Source organism: Acanthisitta chloris, unplaced genomic scaffold (assembly GCF_000695815.1).
Source record: "Acanthisitta chloris isolate BGI_N310 unplaced genomic scaffold, ASM69581v1 scaffold38722, whole genome shotgun sequence".
Lineage (NCBI taxonomy): Eukaryota > Metazoa > Chordata > Aves > Passeriformes > Acanthisittidae > Acanthisitta > Acanthisitta chloris.
In genome coordinates this window covers 36040-54204 of record NW_008660566.1, presented here as the reverse complement: position 1 = coordinate 54204, position 18165 = coordinate 36040, and the positions used below count along the sequence as shown (strand labels likewise).

At 36.1% G+C, this 18165-nt stretch overlaps 1 protein-coding gene across 1 annotated transcript in view; it reads left to right on the top strand.

The window, feature by feature from the left end:
* PCNX (pecanex homolog (Drosophila)) overlaps window positions 1-18165 on the top strand; it is a gene marked incomplete at its 5' end in the record, with an annotated part of 77755 nt that overhangs the window by 28774 nt on the left and 30816 nt on the right. Inside the window, 7 exons of the mRNA XM_009069857.1 lie at window positions 7106-7196; window positions 8903-8960; window positions 11113-11330; window positions 12381-12534; window positions 13266-13298; window positions 14353-14524; window positions 17977-18087. Coding sequence (XP_009068105.1) covers window positions 7106-7196; window positions 8903-8960; window positions 11113-11330; window positions 12381-12534; window positions 13266-13298; window positions 14353-14524; window positions 17977-18087 — 837 coding nt within the window. The remainder of the gene's footprint in view (window positions 1-7105; window positions 7197-8902; window positions 8961-11112; window positions 11331-12380; window positions 12535-13265; window positions 13299-14352; window positions 14525-17976; window positions 18088-18165) is intronic.

The following is an 18165-nucleotide window of genomic DNA, read 5'->3' as shown; positions in this document are numbered from 1 at the left end:
TAACCTTGGTCACATGGAAGTTGTAAATCGGCAGATGTGTTGGTAATAATGTGGTGGAAATCAGCTAACCTGAGCTTTGTTTCTCAATCTTATAGGTGCATTTCTAGGAAGGCCATGTTGCTCATCAATTTCTTGCTTTTGTCAGTCACCTTTCTGGGCACTTTGTCTAACAAATGCATGGTGGGAAATAGCTCTAAGGATGCATATATACAAGCAGTGATGTTGTGAGAGCTTTCTTGACTTGAACAATGTAACATGTGTAACAAATAATTTTTCTTGCAGTGTTGCAGGCAGTTGAGCAGAGATTGAGACCAGCTTTGGGGATCTCCTGGTTCCTGAAAGAAGTATTTGTTATGGCCCCTAGGAATTCTTGATCGTAATTTTTCTCAGATGAGTCTTGCTTACCTGTGTTCAAAAAAGAAATACTCATGTTAAATGAGTACTTTGCTTTCCACATCTTAATTTAGGAGCTTGCTATTGGAAGAAAATCTGACTTTCTTCTATAAAATGTCATGATTTTACAGAGCTTTATAGTACCTCTTAGTTTCTTCATAGTCCATTTTGTGTAGTATTCTTAAGTATTAATTTCCTAATTAACTTGTATGCAGCTAATAAAATTGCTAGGGAGAAAGAAGTAAAGATGGTCATAATAAGTGACTGACTTCCTGCCACACAGTATTGCAGAGGCGGATGTGGAAAAATTCCTGGCAGGGATCTTTGCAGCTATCTGTACGTGGCCTAAATTTCTTAGGACTTCAGCATTAATATGTAACTCCTCCTCAGATTATTAAAATGGGCATCTTTAGACTTGACAATTATTAGTGACAGAATTTTGAGCAGCTGCCAGCTGTAATAACCTAAAAGTACAGGTTTGCTCAGAACACTGGCAAAACGCTTGTTTCAGACCTTACTGCAACCCAGTGCTAAAACATGAGTGAATTGTCTCTTACCCCACTAGTTGCCAGCCTGTGGTAACCCTTTAAATACGAGTTTGGCTAAGTCTTCATTCTTCTGCATCATCTAGCTGCAATATAAGGAAAACCTAAATATAAGCAAAACTGAAAACAATCCAACTCTGAGATGTTTAACTGTAGATGTGCAAAATGCATATGATCTACTTATGTGATAATACCCATTTTAGATTCTGTCGCTTTACTAGTTTCTAGATTGAAAGACTGAGATCTGTCTCAGTGCTTGTACATGTCTCTGAACTATGGAAGCTTATCACACGAAACTACAGATTCCTTTATTCAATTTGTACTCTTCTTGTTTGAAAAAAGTACTGGAATATGGTTGTGAAATTAAGGGATACTGGTTATATCTGTCCAAGGTTAATATTGAGATGATATATTCTTGAAGCCACCATTATTTATTTGTTCATCTTACTCAAAATAATAGACTCAAGTTTTATAGAATTTGAGATTTAATACACAATCTAAGTATGCATTAGTTATTTAAGGACTTCTTTACTATGCTGTAGCAGAAATCAAAGTGGATAATTGAAGAAATTCAACATGGCGTTCAGACTTTCTAAAAAAGCATACTCATTGCACTTGGCTTGTATTGGAGCCTTCATAAATTTATATGGCTCAGTTCTTTTGAAACTTTGTACTGTGCTTACAGTTGTATGGAACATCACATTGTCTTGGGGAGATGCAAAACTTCCAGGATCTGCTCAGTTAGAAACCTTATGTATAGTAGGGATTTTTTTTCCTGTTTTGAAACTCTGAGCTTCTGTTTAGAAACATTTGAGTGAAAACAGCTGTTATAGGCAAGATTTGTTTTTAGTATTTTTGGGAAATCATATTTTCTACTTTGTGTAGCAGACTGTGTGACAGGTACTAGCTTTTCTTAAGTGTAAAATAGTTGGCAAAATGGTGCAACATTTCATGTGCATGATTCCTTTATCAGGCCTGACAAGAAAGGAAAGCATCTTTCCTTATAACTGGTACATGATTTGTTTTTCTGCTTTGTTCTTTGTTGTGTTTTTTAATCCTCAGTCAGGGATGAAGTAGCACTACTGCTGTGTTTCCCTTAAGTCTAAGGCTCTTGATTTTGCTCTGTTATCCTAAGATATCTTACAGTGAGAGATGACCCTGTTACTTTACATTATGTATTGTTTGGGAGTGGGGGTAGGTTGTAGTTTGTTTTTTTTTTTTGATCAACATTAGAATAAAAATTAAAACAATGCAAGCAATATGACCAATTCATTGTCACCATGGAAGTCACTGTGACTGCCCAGGGCAGAAAAAATACTGAAAACAGGGTCTGGGGAAAATATATGAAAACAAAATCTGTTTTACAGCAACTGGAAATATCAGTGGCAAATGTGGTAGATGGAGTTATATATCTCTGTGCAGTGCGTATAGGAGTTTATAAATTCAAACTGCCTCAGGAAGGCAAGCCAGGGGTATGTGTTAAATTACTTTGAAAGCTCCCATATTTAGGGCTGTTGATTTGGGTTTTTTTTTTTACCAGTGCAGTATCTGCTTCTGTGTTTTTTTTTCTGTTTGTCTTGATGTCAAGCTGCAGCACTTAACAAGATACATAGTTTTTATGTTTTTGTTTGCTTTTAAGTTCCTTGTCTGTTGACTTGATTTTGGTGGCTTATTTTACAAAGGATAAATCTTACTGTATTACACCTAGCCTATGCCAGGTCTGGTGACTGTACTTTCACTTTCTTTACTGACTTTTACTCTAAGGGCAATGCCCAGTTGGGCAAGAGATACTTTAAGGCATTACCTTCAGTCTTCCAGGTTCAAAGCAGGAAGGTTTTTATCAATTGTTGTTGTTTCTTGAGGGTTGAGGGGGAAGGAACTTGAAAGGATGGAAAAGGAGCTTGATGTGGAGCAGTAAATGTGAAGTAAATCATAGAAGGAATGCAGGACAGAAAGGACATGCTGTGATTATAGGCAAGATTAATATAATACGAATCCAGAAAGCAACAAAACACATACTGTGACTTAAGTGAATGGCAGTTTTCAGAGCACAGTGTGGTTGTTCTCGCTGATATCTGATTCTCTAGACATGTAGGTGATGGATGGGATTTTTCAGTCCTTGCAGTAAAGGCTTGTTAGATTCAAATTAGATTATGTGAAGCAGTTAGGAATCCAAGTACTGAGTTATTAGAACAGATGCCCAGTTTCTGAAACCAGGGTGAAGTAACAGAAATAACAGCCTCTTGTTCTTTGCTAGACATTTTAATTATTCATTTTTTTTTTAGGAATATTGCTTTTGTGCTTACAGAGAACTGGTCATTTGGAGCTTCACAAGACAATTACACTGCACTGTTGGATTTCTGGTTGTGTCACTTATATGCAAGCAATAATCTTTCAGACTTATGGAAGTATTTTAATTTATGAAGGCAGTTGGATGGTCTTGAATATCAAAATTTTTCATAAAAGATAACCTTACGCATTGATTATTTACTTGATTAAAAACAATTTAGAAGCAGTTCCTCAACACCTTTTTATAACTAAATAGCTGTAATTTATTTGGGATAGATGTGGGAGGATGTAAAAGGTATTGGTAGAAAATACTCACTTCTTTATTCATGTGGCAAATATCCCTGTTGTAGTCTGTGGAATTCAGCATAACAGGTAAGTTACTCTTTCAACAGCCTTCATACAGGGACAAAAAAGTAATTGCTTTGGGGTGTTCTAACTCTAAACATAAAAATCTTCATACCGTAGCTAAGGATAAAATTTTGAGCATTGGAATTAAAGCTCTTAGTATTTTACTAAGTATTCAAATTCTGATGGCTTTGATTTTGTTGACTAGGATTTAAAAAATACTGTCTGAAGTAGTAGATTAATATATCTTGATCTGATAATGATGTAAATTTCAACATGTCAGTAAGCATTAGTAACATTCTGAACTAGTCTGAGAGATCTGAAACAATAATATTTATTAGATGTAAAACTGGGAAATAAAATCATTTAGCTGAGGAAACAGTCAGAGCACTGTATTAGTTGGATCCTGAGCCACTTGAGTGGCAGTTTCATCTGTGTAAGCTCATCATCCTGTTGCTTTCATTCATACCCTTCACTGTGGGAACATCAGTTCATGCAGTGTGAGCTGTTACATGATTGTCTCTGGATGTGGTGATGAGATTTTTGTGTTTTGGAACAAGGAAACTTGTTTCAAAGGCAGTGCATTCGTCTTTTCCTCTCCCTGTCAGAATGAAAATGTGTTTTAGGTTTGTGTGCCTGAGTATCAGTGACTTGGTTTTCTTATTTTTTAACTTGGTCCAAACAGAGTATTTTTTGGGCGACTCTGATGTGCTAAGAACTCATAGCTCTCCCTCTTTTTTGCGTGTGTTTTGTGGAGAAGTTGCAAACATTTCTGTTTAGTGGGCAAACATGCTATTAATTGTATGTCTTGATTTGTAAAGTAAACTTGGGAGTTTCCCATTTGTTTACAACTTGCTAAAAATATTTTCTTAAGCTTGCTCAGTGTGATGCTGTTTCAGAGAATGCTGTGGGAAAGGATGTTAGTAGGGTGAATAAAAATGCTAGGTATATCTGTATGTATTGAGTCTTGCAAGTGTTGAAAATTCTTCATTAGGGTTTGAGTGTGCTGTTGAAGAAGCTGTTCCTATCTCACACAGTTCAAGTATTTACTGCTGGGGCTTTGGAGCTCAGACATACTATCTGCAGTCACACCTTGGGGTTTGTGTCCTCAACAGCAATGAACAGTCCTGTTATGTTTTCTACTTCAAATGGGTTGAGGCTTTTCTGAAGAGCCTTTTGATTTAAAACAAACAAAACCCCCCAACAAAGCAGAAACCAAAAGAAAAACAAAAAAAGGGGCAGACAACTTTGTTTTAATGAGAAGCTGAGCTAGCTTTCAATAGGAAGCCTATTTAAATAGGTGGTTGAAGTGAAAGTATGGCACAACTTGAGTGTGTCTTGTAGTTTGTGTATGAACAATTGAAATGAAGTGTTGGGTTTGGTTGCTACGTCTCTATTAATCAGGTTTGTTTTATCCTACCACAGCAGTGCAGTACTTACAGCAGCAATATAAATGCAGTAATTTTTGACAGATTCAAAGATGAGTTGGATGAGAGGGAACTATAGATACTTGTGAGTGCAATAGTTCAATAAACTTCTTCTGAAATAAATGTATCTGATGTGTTATCACAGCCCAAGAGAGATGGCAAGTTATATGTCCAAGTACTGTATTCTAACTAATGTGATGAGAATTTTATTAATTTAAAAATTAGAAAGTTTAATTTCCAGGATCTCTGTTCAGTAATGCAAAAACATGAGGAATTTAACCTTAACTTCCTTGTCTTTTAAAGGCTGGTTGCAGGAGATTTTTCCATAATAATTTATGCATATTTTTGTGCTGAGTAGAGCCTGAAGTGTATTATCTAGTATCTCCATGCTTGCTGTAGAAATATTTTTACTGGTGCAGTTAAGAAACAAACCTGTGTAACCAAAGCTTTTTATTAGTTGTGGGAAGATTCCTAATGGCTTTCACTAGTTTAAATTTTAAACTTCAGCATTAACTGTTTACTACACTGCATTAAAAACCAAAAGATAATTAGCTAAGGCACTTCATTAAAATCTTAACTATTAAGGAAAAAGCCTTATAAAGTGAACTCTGTACTTTTATTTCCTTACATATGTCTATAGCAGATGTAACAGAATATTGGGAGACCACTGTGTTACTGACCTCTGTGCGTGACTCCTGAACTCTCTAGTGGACTGTCTTGTCAGAATGGTTGGTCTGAGCACAGCTGTAGTACATGCCTGGTTTGTCTGAAATGTTCCCTCTGAGGGTAGAAAACTTTATGAAGATACTCTCCATATACCAGTATTTTTTCTTAGTTTTAGTGGTTTTAATCATTTACTTTGAGGTTTTTAACCTACTAAGTTTCGAATGTTTCTAAATCAAACTTAGAGTCCGTGGCTCTGAAGAGAAGCTGGAGCAGGATCATAGTATGTTTAAAAAAAATAAATAATCAAAACCCACTATGTCAGAAGCAGGTTATGTTCTCACAGAAAGGGGAAGGATCTTTGATCTTGTTAGGTATTTCTCCTGGGACTATTTCTTATTTTTTTTTGTATAAGCTGATCTTAGAATATAAAGGGGAAGGATCTTTGATCTTGTTAGGTATTTCTCCTGGGACTATTTCTTATTTTTTGTATAAGCTGATCTTAGAATACTGCATGCTTTGCATCATGGCTTAAGAAGAGTTTCAAGGTAGAAGAGATGGAGAAGTTGGCAGAAAAGTTCATATGAGATCACAGTTTGAAAATCAGCTCTGCATTCAGAGCTAAAATGTATTGAACTCAGCCTTCAGGGGAAATTACAACGCTCGTCTCTCCAATCAGATTAGTGTGGGAGGAGGGTACTGTAAAAACATCATGTTGTGAGTAAGGTATTGTATCATTTGAATTATAATTTTTGGCTACCTCTTAAAAATTCTATATTTAGGAAGTAACTCCAAATGGTTTATCTGGGAAGTTAGTTTGCAGTCTTCTGTTCTTACACTGAAATGTTTGCTTCTGGCTTGTAGAATAAACCTCTGCCTGCCATTCCTTTTTGATTTTCTAAAGGTATAACTTACAAAACATCTCAGCCATTTCTTTCAGTCTATGAGTTTCTTTGCAAATAGACGTGGGCTTCTCAGAAATAATTTTATTCATGATACTTGGGTTATCTGTGTCATAGTGAAATGCCATGGTTCTTAAATGCTGATAGCAAATGATTTACTGATTGGTCTACTGGGGGTGGGGAAGAACTGAAGAAGCTGATCATCCCAAGTTGTGTGCCTGGTTATTATCTAAGGGGAAAAAGAAGACTTACATTGTATTTGTTGTGTTAATGGTGCCATCTTGTAAATACAAACTTGTTGAATTTGATTTAGTATTGCAGTTATGGTGTATATGTTATGTAAAATAGCATGAAAGACAACTGACTATCTAATGTGTTGTCTATACTGGTGACACATTGTGTAGTCACATTTTATATTTTGACACTGTTCTAAATTTAGACATCTAAGCTGTTCTCAGTAGTAAGTTAATGAATAGAAACTGCTGCCAATGGGATGAAACATTAGGAAATGTTGACCTGCTTTTGACCTTTTCTTTAACAGGTAAGTTCAGTTCTACGCTCTACGAGACAGGGGGCTGCGACATGTCACTTGTGAACTTTGAGCCAGCTGCAAGAAGAGCATCCAACATCTGGTGTGTGTGAAGGCCAGTCAAGAGTGATGATTCTTGTCTTACTGCAACCAAATATTTGATTTGAATTTTAAAAGGTTATTTAGGATACACTACCAAAGAATCAATGCAGAATATTATCCATATACTTCTGCTTTTGAAACCCAAGTGATTTTTACCAGAAGATGACGTTAACTGTGTAAATAATCTCCTCCACTTAAATAAATCTCAGAAAATGAAGACTACTATTAGCTTAAGCAATCAGTTTCCAAATGGATAATTTGACAAATGAATTGTTGATTGGCTTATAGAAAAGTCTTAAAGGATTTAACCCAGGTTATGAGAAAGTACGTGCCTGTTGACCTTAATGACTATTAAACTTCCAATTGTGAAGCAATTATAAACTGATAAATTTGTTCTCAAGTTCATAGATGGCTTGAAACAATACATGGAAGTATTAACATGCCCGAGGTTAAAATTTGACTTGCAGTTGAAATAGCCAGCTACATACTGGAACATTCATCTGCTGTTGGAAAGATGCCCTTTCGTCCTCTGAAGGGATAGGAGGCAGAAGAAAGAAAAACAATCCAAAACCTCTTTTGTGGCTCCCCATCTGCCCCCAATCCACTTCACTGTATAGAACTGCTCTGAAGCTATTGCCTCATGCTGAATGCTACAAAATTGCACCACATGTAGGTGGAATAGCTATTGGATTTATGGAGTAATGAATATAAAAGCTCCCATCTTCAAATCTTTCATGTGAAAGGATGCAAGTGCCTTTTGTAGAATGGAACTTTTTGTCAAAGTTCTGTATTCCTTGCACAAAGCTGCCAATGCCTGCCTCTACTGCTTGCATGTTTCAGATGCAATGGCTTTGCTGATGGCTGCTGTTACGAAGTTGTATGTGGAAGGAGTGGGTAATGGAAGGAACAAACTGGTCGCCTCAGATAACCAAATCTCAGCTGTAGAGAACACTTGAGGTTCAGTGAAGTAAAATTGATAACAAAGAATGTTTTTATCTTAAGGCAAGGAACTGAAGGAAAGTTGCATAAATTTGATACAAGTCTTACAACCATGTGATTTACATAGAAAACAAACATCCAAAATTGGGGAAAAAAAGCAATGGTTGGATATGGACTCTCATACAGTAAGAGAAATTTCTCTTCATCTCTAATGAATGGAAATTGCGAAGTAATTTTGCGAGGTTTAAGTTTATTTAAAGTTAAGTTTTTCAAAAGCAGTTTCATCTAAAGTAGCTCAGAATACTCATGTTAAGTATGTACTGTTTTGGGCAGTTTTGGGGCCTTGATAAAAGTAGTATAGAATTAACAGAAAAACTGCACATAAGCACATAGTGGCCTCTGCACTTCTTTAGAGATGTGATGTGATGTACTTCAGTAGCTAACAGATTATAAAACATCTTTGGATTTTTCAGGTAGAATAATTACGATCATTCGAGTCCTTGTTAGACTTGTTAAGGACTGGGTGTTGAGAAAATGGTATTAAGGGTAGCATGAAAGAGTCTCTTGGTTTACCATAGCTACAGAATGTACCACAATACATGAGACTAAGTGACTACTTGTATTTATATGTGACTGAAAGAAAAACTTGAAGATATTTAGAGCAAATTCACAAGAAGTCGAAATTAATTTGTGACCCTAGAAAAATTAGTGTAGCCTGTTGAAATAAAATGTAGTTTATAATCTGAAGTATTTTCCCTGTTCTTATAGTGACACGGACTCTCACGTATCGAGTTCTACCTCAGTTCGCTTTTATCCACATGATCTAGTAAGTTTTTCTTACTTATTTTTAAAGCATGCAAAACATCAGAAGACTTTCCGATTTTTATAGCATGGGTTAATCATTCTTTGTGGTAGTTCTTTGTTCTTATGAAGGAATTTTGTCTGGGTTTAAATTAAAAGGAAGTATTTATTGTTGCAGTGTTTCCATATATGCATACGAATTAATCTTTCTGCATAGCACTTCTAAACTTAAGTCATTTTCTCTGATCTAAAGCTTAGTAATTTTAAAAAATCACATGGAAATTGGATGTTCCAAGATACTTTGTAAAGTTTTCCAGAAGTATGCATACAACTTGGACAGAGTTTTCCTTCTGTGCATTACTAAGATAAGCAGGCAGCAGAAGGAATAAATATTGTGTTCTGACCAAAAGAAACTTGAGTAATTTTCCCTGAAAGGAATTTAGAAGTCTGTCATTGGAATCTGCTGTACAAAATTTTAATTCATATGCAAGGAGTGAGTGGGAAAACAAGGTAGAAGTTTACACTGTCTCATACTGCAACTAGCTTTCATTTTGTGATCTCAAACTTTTTATATTGTTGTCAAATCCAGGCATATCTGTACTCTTCATTCTGAAGTCTTATATTGCTGTGTCATGAAAACAGTGTAAATGGTAATGATTCTTAAGCTAGCAAACGAAAGGAAGGTACATTGAAGTCCCAAATGATCTAATCCAGAGGGAAAACGAAATACAGCTTTAGGGTTTGGCAGAGTAGCAGAGACCTCAGTTTGCCTGATTGTGCTTTTGGTCAAGAATGCGCTCTTCAAATCTGGTGTCTGCTAGAGGAATTTTCTTTTTGCTATCCACCATCCCCCTTGCAAATGTAGCCTTTAGAAAAGAGGATGCATTACCTCTTTTGTGCTTTTGGTTTGCCAGTGTAGTCCCATTGGAGGGCATGATTCTGTTTAAGGCAGACTGATGTTTGTAAAAGCTTAGCCCATGTGCCTAAATGGAAATTTTTGCTGAAATTTATATTAGTGTCATGAATGTTATGGTGATTCTACCTTTTAAGAAACCAAGATTTTGGGAAGTTGTCAAAAAGGCACCTATTTTCTGACACAGCTTATCTTACATGATATGTTTTGTGTTTTTGAAATGCCTTTAGAAAGGGACTGTTCCTGCCTGTTGTTTCATTAGTATTTCTCTGGGAAGGAAAAGCTGGCAGAGCATTGTTACAGTACATGGAGGAGTACTGTAAGGAATACTGAAAAAATAGATAAAACAAGAAATCAAATGTTAAAGATAATTGTAGGGGGGAAAAAAACCCCCCTCCAAACCCTGAACCACAGTTTTGACATTTAAAGGTGATGTGAGTATTGAAATTTTACTTTTTGCCTTAAAAGGTTGTGAAGTTTTTAAGTTGATTGACATTTTAGCAGTGATATTGTTTAAGAATAACGGGCAGTGCATTAAGATGTTTCTTGCCCTGTTATGAAACTTACAAAGTGGGTTAGAGGACACATTCATACTACAGAAACTTTTTAACTTTCAGAACATTGTCCTTAAATGTCCTTTATTGCTATTAGTATTACTGTGATTTTCAAGAGAACTCTAGAGCGACAAACTACAAAATAAGTGATAAATATAGTCAGTGATAAATAATACTTGACTTGTTAGGGCAGAGCTTTTTTTAGTTTGTTTCTGAATGTGTTCTGGATTCAGTGAGTTTGAATTTGACTGCTGGTGCACGTGTATGTTGCTTTGTCATGCAAAAGGATCCATTCAGCATGGGTTTGCATGCAGATTAGCTGAATAAGAAATGTTATAATTTATTTAAATTAAGAGGGATTATTCTTGTAGTATATGTTATTCCTTTTCACATATCAGTTTACTTGACTTCAAATTTGAAGTTTTCAGAATAAATAGGATAATGTGCCTTGAAGACATGTTCATTTGAAATAAGACACATGCTAAAATGCCCAATAGTTGTTGTGTGCAAGCTATTATTGTTGCTGGTGGTATTCCTGTGCCGTGGTAAGGGCAGGAAAAGTAAGCAGAAGCCTGTGAACTGACAGTGCTTGACATGTAACTTCTCAAAAGTGAAACTAAAGAATTCTAACAATTTTCTTCAAAGCAAGTTCCAGTAGAATACAGTGAAACAGTAACAACGAGCTTTTGTTAATTCTGACTTTCTTTTAGCTTTCTCTTCCTCAGATCAGGTTGAACAGGCTGCTAACAATGGACACAGATCTGCTGGAGCAGCAAGATATTGACCTGAGCCCTGACCTTCAGGACCACATGCAACCTCAAGAGGAAGCAGCTCAAAAAGTCAAGCAGTACTATCGCTTTTGGATCCTGCCTAAGCTTTGGATTAGCATCAATTTTGATAGATTAACTCTTCTGGCTTTATTTGATAGGTGAGATCTTTGTATTACAGTTTCTAGACCTCAAAAAGTAAAGATTTAAAAACTGTAACTAAACTGTAATACAGATAAAGCTGTCCTGAGAGAATTGTATGTACTGTACCCTGATAGGCAGAAGAATAATATAAAATGCAGTTTTTCTAAAATAATGAAGGTTATTCTCCTTTTTTCTCCAGCAGTCCTAGAAAGAAAAAAAGAAACCAACTCTCACTTTGCCTGAATGGGGCGATAACGTGTCTGAATGGTCAAAAAGAGATTTGTGGCTGATCTTTAAAGCTAGAAAATCATCACCTCCAAAAACTAATGGAAAGGGTCTAGAACCTGGCATACCCTTAGTGTTTCAGCAAATAGAATTTTCCTGCTGTTTCAAAGCATTTCTCCAAAGAGACATCTAACACTGTAACTTGTCCCTGCTGCATTTACCTAGTGGAATAAAATGAAGGTGATGGTCCAGTTACCAGCTTTTGAAATACATAGAGTATTTATATTTTGGTAGTGAACTTCCTTGAGATAAACAACATAGTAGTGATCTTCTCCAGGAGGCACACTATTAATTCTGTTCTAAAGCACTACCAACATCATACAGAATTAGCTTTATTCCACTTGGCATATTTTACCCAAGTGACTGTATTTTTAGAGTCTTCATTAGAAAATCATGAATGACAGATTATATACAGATAAGCTATCATGCTTGTGTTTACATCATCCTGTATGGGCCTTGAATATAGATTTATGTTACAGACCATGCTGCTGGTTAAACATTTGAATTATTTCTGGAATTATCTTCTGAAATCATCTTCTGCTGTTTACAGTTCTGTTCCATAAGATACTAATTGCTTTCAGCTGTCATTGAAGTCCTGGAAGCTCCTCGCTTTAAGGGGCAGTGTGCTAGTATAGTCTATGCAAGTTCAAATGTATTCTAACCTACTCCACTACCAGCAGCGTAACTCTTGTTGATTTCTGACCCAGTTTCCTTGCAGCTTTTTCTAGACATAGTTAGCTTTTAATTCTATCTTTTTTTGTGTGTCTCTCCCTCTAATACAGGAATCGTGAGATCCTTGAAAACGTATTAGCTGTCATCCTAGCTATTCTAGTTGCATTTCTGGGCTCTGTACTTCTTATAGAGGGCTTTTTCAAGGATATTTGGGTCTTCCAGTTCTGCCTGGTAATAGCCAGTTGTCAGTACTCGCTGTTGAAGGTATTTTAATTTTTATCTTCACGTTCTACAAACAATAGATATAACTTGGGTTGGGTATTGCAGGTTAGAGCTTTAAGGGAAAAATGCTTCTTTATCACTTACAAAGAAATGAGTAAACTTAGCTTCATGGAAAGTTTGTTAGATGGTAATACAAGGTCGCTTCACTAGAATGGTTCTGCGTGTGGCTGTTAAACATACCTTTATTTATTGTTCTCATGCACTTTTTGTTTTTCTAAAGAGGACCACATTCTTACTAGCTGAAAACAGCCTACAAATTAAACTTGAAGTTTTATTGTTTGGAGTTCTTATTTTTTTAGTGGATGCACCTCAGTGCATTCATATGAAGCAATTATATCTAAGCATATTTTTAGCCAGATTATTAGTTTTTGTTAGACAATTGTTGATGGTATATTTGTAATCTAAGAATGATTGGGTATGCTTTATGATTAGACTGTGAGGGTGGAAATTAGATATGAAATAAAAGTTCATAACACTTTGTTTAAAAAACAGCAAAAGTCGTAAATATCAGGGGTTTTGGGGTTCTGTTTAGAACTTTGGATTACATAAACTCTTGGAATAGATTCTATGGTTTATTGCATTGTGCTGCAGTGTGGCTTGACAATTGTAAAATTAATCATATTGTTAAAAGAATTTCAATCAAGAAAGTGTGTATGGGGAGGTAAACACTATCTGTAGATTGGGTAACTTTCCTCTTTCCATTTTGTTTTCAGAGTGTTCAGCCAGATTCTTCTTCCCCTCGACATGTAAGTCATGGGCTTGTGCCACTGTGCTAACCTTGCAGATGCAGGACTTCAACAGAGAATCAATCATTTTGGTTTGGTCTTTTCGACATTCTTCTTATGTGCTTTCTTATAAGACACAAGAGGCTTAAGGTTTTCCTAGTGTGTGGGAAGAGAACTGATACTGGTTCCCCCCACTCCCCTTTGTAATTAGCAAATCATGTCGTCCCCATCCGCAAAAGCAGATCCTCCCTGTTTTGAGCCTAGCTTTTGCTATGGAGCTGTGGCATGATAGATTTTTTTTGATCAATCTTTATTATTCAAGCAATTATACTGAGAAGTATTCTTAATGTTGCAATTTGCTCTGCTGATATGAACTGGCATGGCTTTGATCTTCTGTTCTAGCCTTGTAGATTATTCAGTTGTCCTAGTGTGCACACAGCCTTGGTTTTTTTCACTAATAAGCTGAGTCTGCAATGCTCTAGTAAGCATTAATGTTTGAGCATGGAAATGTTAATGTACTAGTGTTGCACAATATGTTCATGTTCTGTTGTGCAGCTACTACATTGGCAAGATAAAATTTTACTTTTATGTCCTAAATAAGATACATAGAAGCATTGCTCCTCTGCTGCAAGTAATTCATATTGTTCTATGTAGTAAGTTGTGTTTTTTAATAAACACAGAAATGGAGGTTTCCCTGCCCCGAGCAGGAGCAGTATCTGAGTAATAAACTTTAATTGCTTTTTCTTCAAATCTGGTTTATTTTCTGTTGCTTGTGAAGCCTAGTCAGAGTTTCTCTAATATTTAGAACTGCAAGCAGCATACTATAAAATATAGCAGAGACTAATCTAACTGTTGTGTCCTTGTTATAAGCCACAAAAAAAGACAGACTTCTGTCACTGCAAGGCAATGCCTTAAGGATTTTATGAGCAAAGCTTCAGGGTGTGCTGAGGTGACAGTACGTTAGCTGATGAACAACAATTCATTTTGGTTCTGAAGCTGTTTGTAGCAGAAGAGTGCAAATTACTTCTGTTAATAAGGAACAAATGTTGGTGTTTGTGTTTTTGTTTTTAAACAGGGTCACAATCGTATCATAGCCTATAGTAGGCCTGTATATTTCTGTTTATGTTGTGGTCTTATTTGGCTGTTGGATTATGGCAGCAGAAACATATCTACAACAAGATTCAGGTTGTATGGAATGGCTTTCACCAACCCATTGCTGCTGCTGTCAGCCAGGGACTTAGTTATAGGTGAGTGGCATTTTCACAGGTTTGAATTGTTTGCTTCACAACAGTAGAACTTTATGGAACATTTCAACCTTTTATAGCTTTGCCATAGAAACATCAGAGATGTCCCTTAATATGGTGTCACAGAAATTTTTTTATTATCTGGTGTCTTGGTCTTCATCCCCAAACCTTCTCTTCTTCTTAATTTGGATCTACCTCAGGCTTGGACGTAGCTGCTCAGTACTGAAAGAAACATTTTGATTTGGACTCTACTGTACTCCTTGGAGGGGCTTGTAGCAACTGAGTAGGAGTTTTCTTAAATCAAGTTATTTGTGTTTAGCAATTTGATAGAACAGTACAAGCACAATTTAAAAAAAGCATTATAGACAGAGTAGAGCTTATTTAATGTGTCTCTTCTCAGAACAGGCATATCAGCAATACCAAAAATACAATTTGGGGCTGTTATGAGGTACTTACACTGTGTTCTGAGCAGCACAGTGCATTCACAATGCTGTGCACTTTCCCCCCCATCCCCCAAAACCCAGTGCAAAAAAACAAACAACAGAAAAACCCAATGCAAAACCCAAAACAAAACCAACCAAAGTTCCCCTGTGTACCTTAAAAATTATGAAAATAATAACAGCTGTATAATCTCAGACAGAGCCCATAGAAAGGAGAGAACATAAACAGTGAAAGACCATCTTATGGGAACTTCGTGCATTACTTTAATGGAGCAGACTTCTCTGCGTGATGTTCTGTGAATCTCTGTTTGGGAGGGGCAAGAAATCTTTAAGAATTTATCTAAATTGAAGGCAGTTGCTCTTCAGTTGTGTCAAAATATCTCAGCATGAAGTTAAATGTTATGACTGTGTCTCCAGACAATTTTCTGTTAAGAAAAATGAAAACTTTGGTTTTGCTGTGGGTTTTTTTAAATTTTAATTGTTTAATAGGAATTACTGACTCAGGCATTTTGGGTATTAGTTTTCATTACTTGATTTTAAGAACATCCTGAGTTTCATGCCTTGTACTGTTTAACCCTTTAACTTGCTGCTAGTAAGTCTGTATTTAAATGTCCAAAGGAAAAATGTTGAAGATGCATATTTATGAACAAAGTATTGTCCAGATGTTTTCAAAGGTTCTTTCAAAGAGATTCTTTGATTCTGTTTATGTACTGGCATACTTCATTCTGTATCTGTGATGGAAAAAAGAAGTTCAGATAGATCATACTTTTCACTTATTCAAGACACAAAACTAGCTTCATTTCTCTTGATTATGCTCTGTCAGTTTTGGAAGTATTTTCTTCCCTTTCCTCTACCACCTGGAGTCATTGCTGTAATGTATACCCATGTCCCCATGAGATAATACATAAATGTATGTGTAGGTGGTGTGTCATATTGTGAAAGTGACCTACTTTTAAAAGTGCTTAAGAGTCTTTACCAGTTGTAAAAGATGTGGTAGCATCTTCACTGGGCCATGTCCATCTTGGAATTAGCTTTTTAAAATACTTAGTTTGAGAATTCTGAGTTGGTTTTGTTCCTTGCATTATATTGTTCTTTTGGGGTATCTTGCACCAGCTTATGTGGTTTATATTTCTTAGCAGTTCTCCCAATAAAAAATCAGGTTGCCAGAACAGATCGCTCTCCTTAAAAAAAAGAAAAAAAGCCAAACCAAAACAAAACCCTACACTGCACATCCCCCACTCCTCCACGCATATCTTAGCCATTGGAGCAGCTCCTAATGTTGCTGAAGCACTGTTACAAAAAGCTTTGTGTATTGCAAAGCAACCTGGCTGCTGGCAAACATACTTTGTTAGCACAAAGTTCAAATCTCAGCTGCCTGTTTTCCCATTCCCAGACATGGCTTGTAGAACAACACAGGTGTGGGGCAAGGCAAACTTGGTATTTAGATAACATAATTGCTGTATCCTTGCCAACAGACAAGTGAGGACTAGCATAAATTCTTCATGTATTTTGTGTCCCACATACTGGATATGATCAATTGGTCTAAATGTACTCCACATTTATAATAATTTTCTGTTTTCACCTCGGTGATCCCCATTTGAGAACAATTCTGTTGCAGACTGTAAAGGCCTCAGAAATGTTGGCTTTTTGCTGGGGTACTCTTCAAAAATTGTGTATTCCCAGATCTGCCTAGTAATTTTGTTTTCAATGGGTCAAGATAGTTCAACTTATAGACCTTCAGGAAACAACTTTTTAACCTGTCAGTGAGAGAACACTTTGTTTGCTTTCTATGTAGGCTTCCTTGAGTAATGATTTGAGATAAAGGATTGATTTGAGAATTCTGCAAAAGTATTGTCTTCAAGGTCTGGGGAGCTGGTCTGTAGTCTTGTATTTCTTAATCTGTATCAGTAAAAAATGCAGAACTCATTTTTTTTCCTAAGCCTGGAACCTACATGTTTATAAATGACATTGCTATTCAACTTCACCAAGGCATAGGGAAAAAAAATCAGATTCTCAGTACCTATCTCACTACAGATATTTCTAATGTTATATCCTTCAGTGTCCAGCCATTCTGTGGATATAAAATTAGAAACTTAAATTTGAGGGTTGTGGTGCTTTACAGGATGCTTTAAAATCAGTTTCTTCTTTTGGTCACCAAAGCAGCAAGTCAATAGGATCCTCCCTAAACTGCCAGATTTTGTGTGATATTTTTGTTATTTGATCCTTCTGTACCTCAGAACTTAGAACTTACCATGTGCTACTGCTTTTGAATTATACCTGAACTCCTATATCTGAACTTGTGTATAAGATTTTTATTTCTGCATCTTTTATTCCTTAAGATGGTAAGTAAATGGTATGTACAGCTTGGGACATACCATTTTCTGTGTTAATATTTAGTGGCATTTGTATATCTTTGCATTCTTAAGTCCTGTAATTTGCAAATGTTTTAATGATTAATACAGTTGCCTATTTTCATTTTTTAAAAAAAGGTCGTTTAGGATCAGAACTTTGAGAAGTGGTGTGGGAAAATGAGTAGAATTGTCAGATGTTATTAGCAGCAGAAAACCCAGAGTTGGAATGCTTGGCCTCTCTTATGTCAGTGTAACTGGTGTTAGCTTGCTCCTGTAACTCCAGACAGGCAGTTAGGCTCAGATATAAGTCTCACTTACAATGAGTGCAAACTTAGAGATCTAATCTGTAAACACTCTTGGCTGGTCTTTGCTAAATAAAAATGGAAGGCCTAAATTGATCTGTGTCCATTTCTACTGTAATTAAAATGAAACACAATAAATCTTCTGTCTGTTGGTCTATATAACTCCTGTATTCAGTCAGTCTGAGTTTTTGAAGTAGATCTTTACATAATGTATGTTTGCCTTAGAAATTATAGTAGAAATACTTCAGTGATGTTGAATTAAATGGTGTGTGTGATACTCTAGAACTTAAGCTGAAGAGTACTTTAACATGAAATATTTTTCATGTTCACCACTTCTTTTCAACTTTTTTTTCCCTCCGTAGTGTTTACACTATGTTTCCCGATAGTATTCTTCATTGGTCTCCTGCCTCAGGTGAATACATTTGTGATGTATCTCTGTGAACAGCTGGACATTCATGTCTTTGGTGGCAATGGTGAGTGTTCTGTTGTGTGTCACTGGCAACAGCATAAGACTTGGAGCAGCCAAGATTAGTAGGCTAGTTAAAAAATTT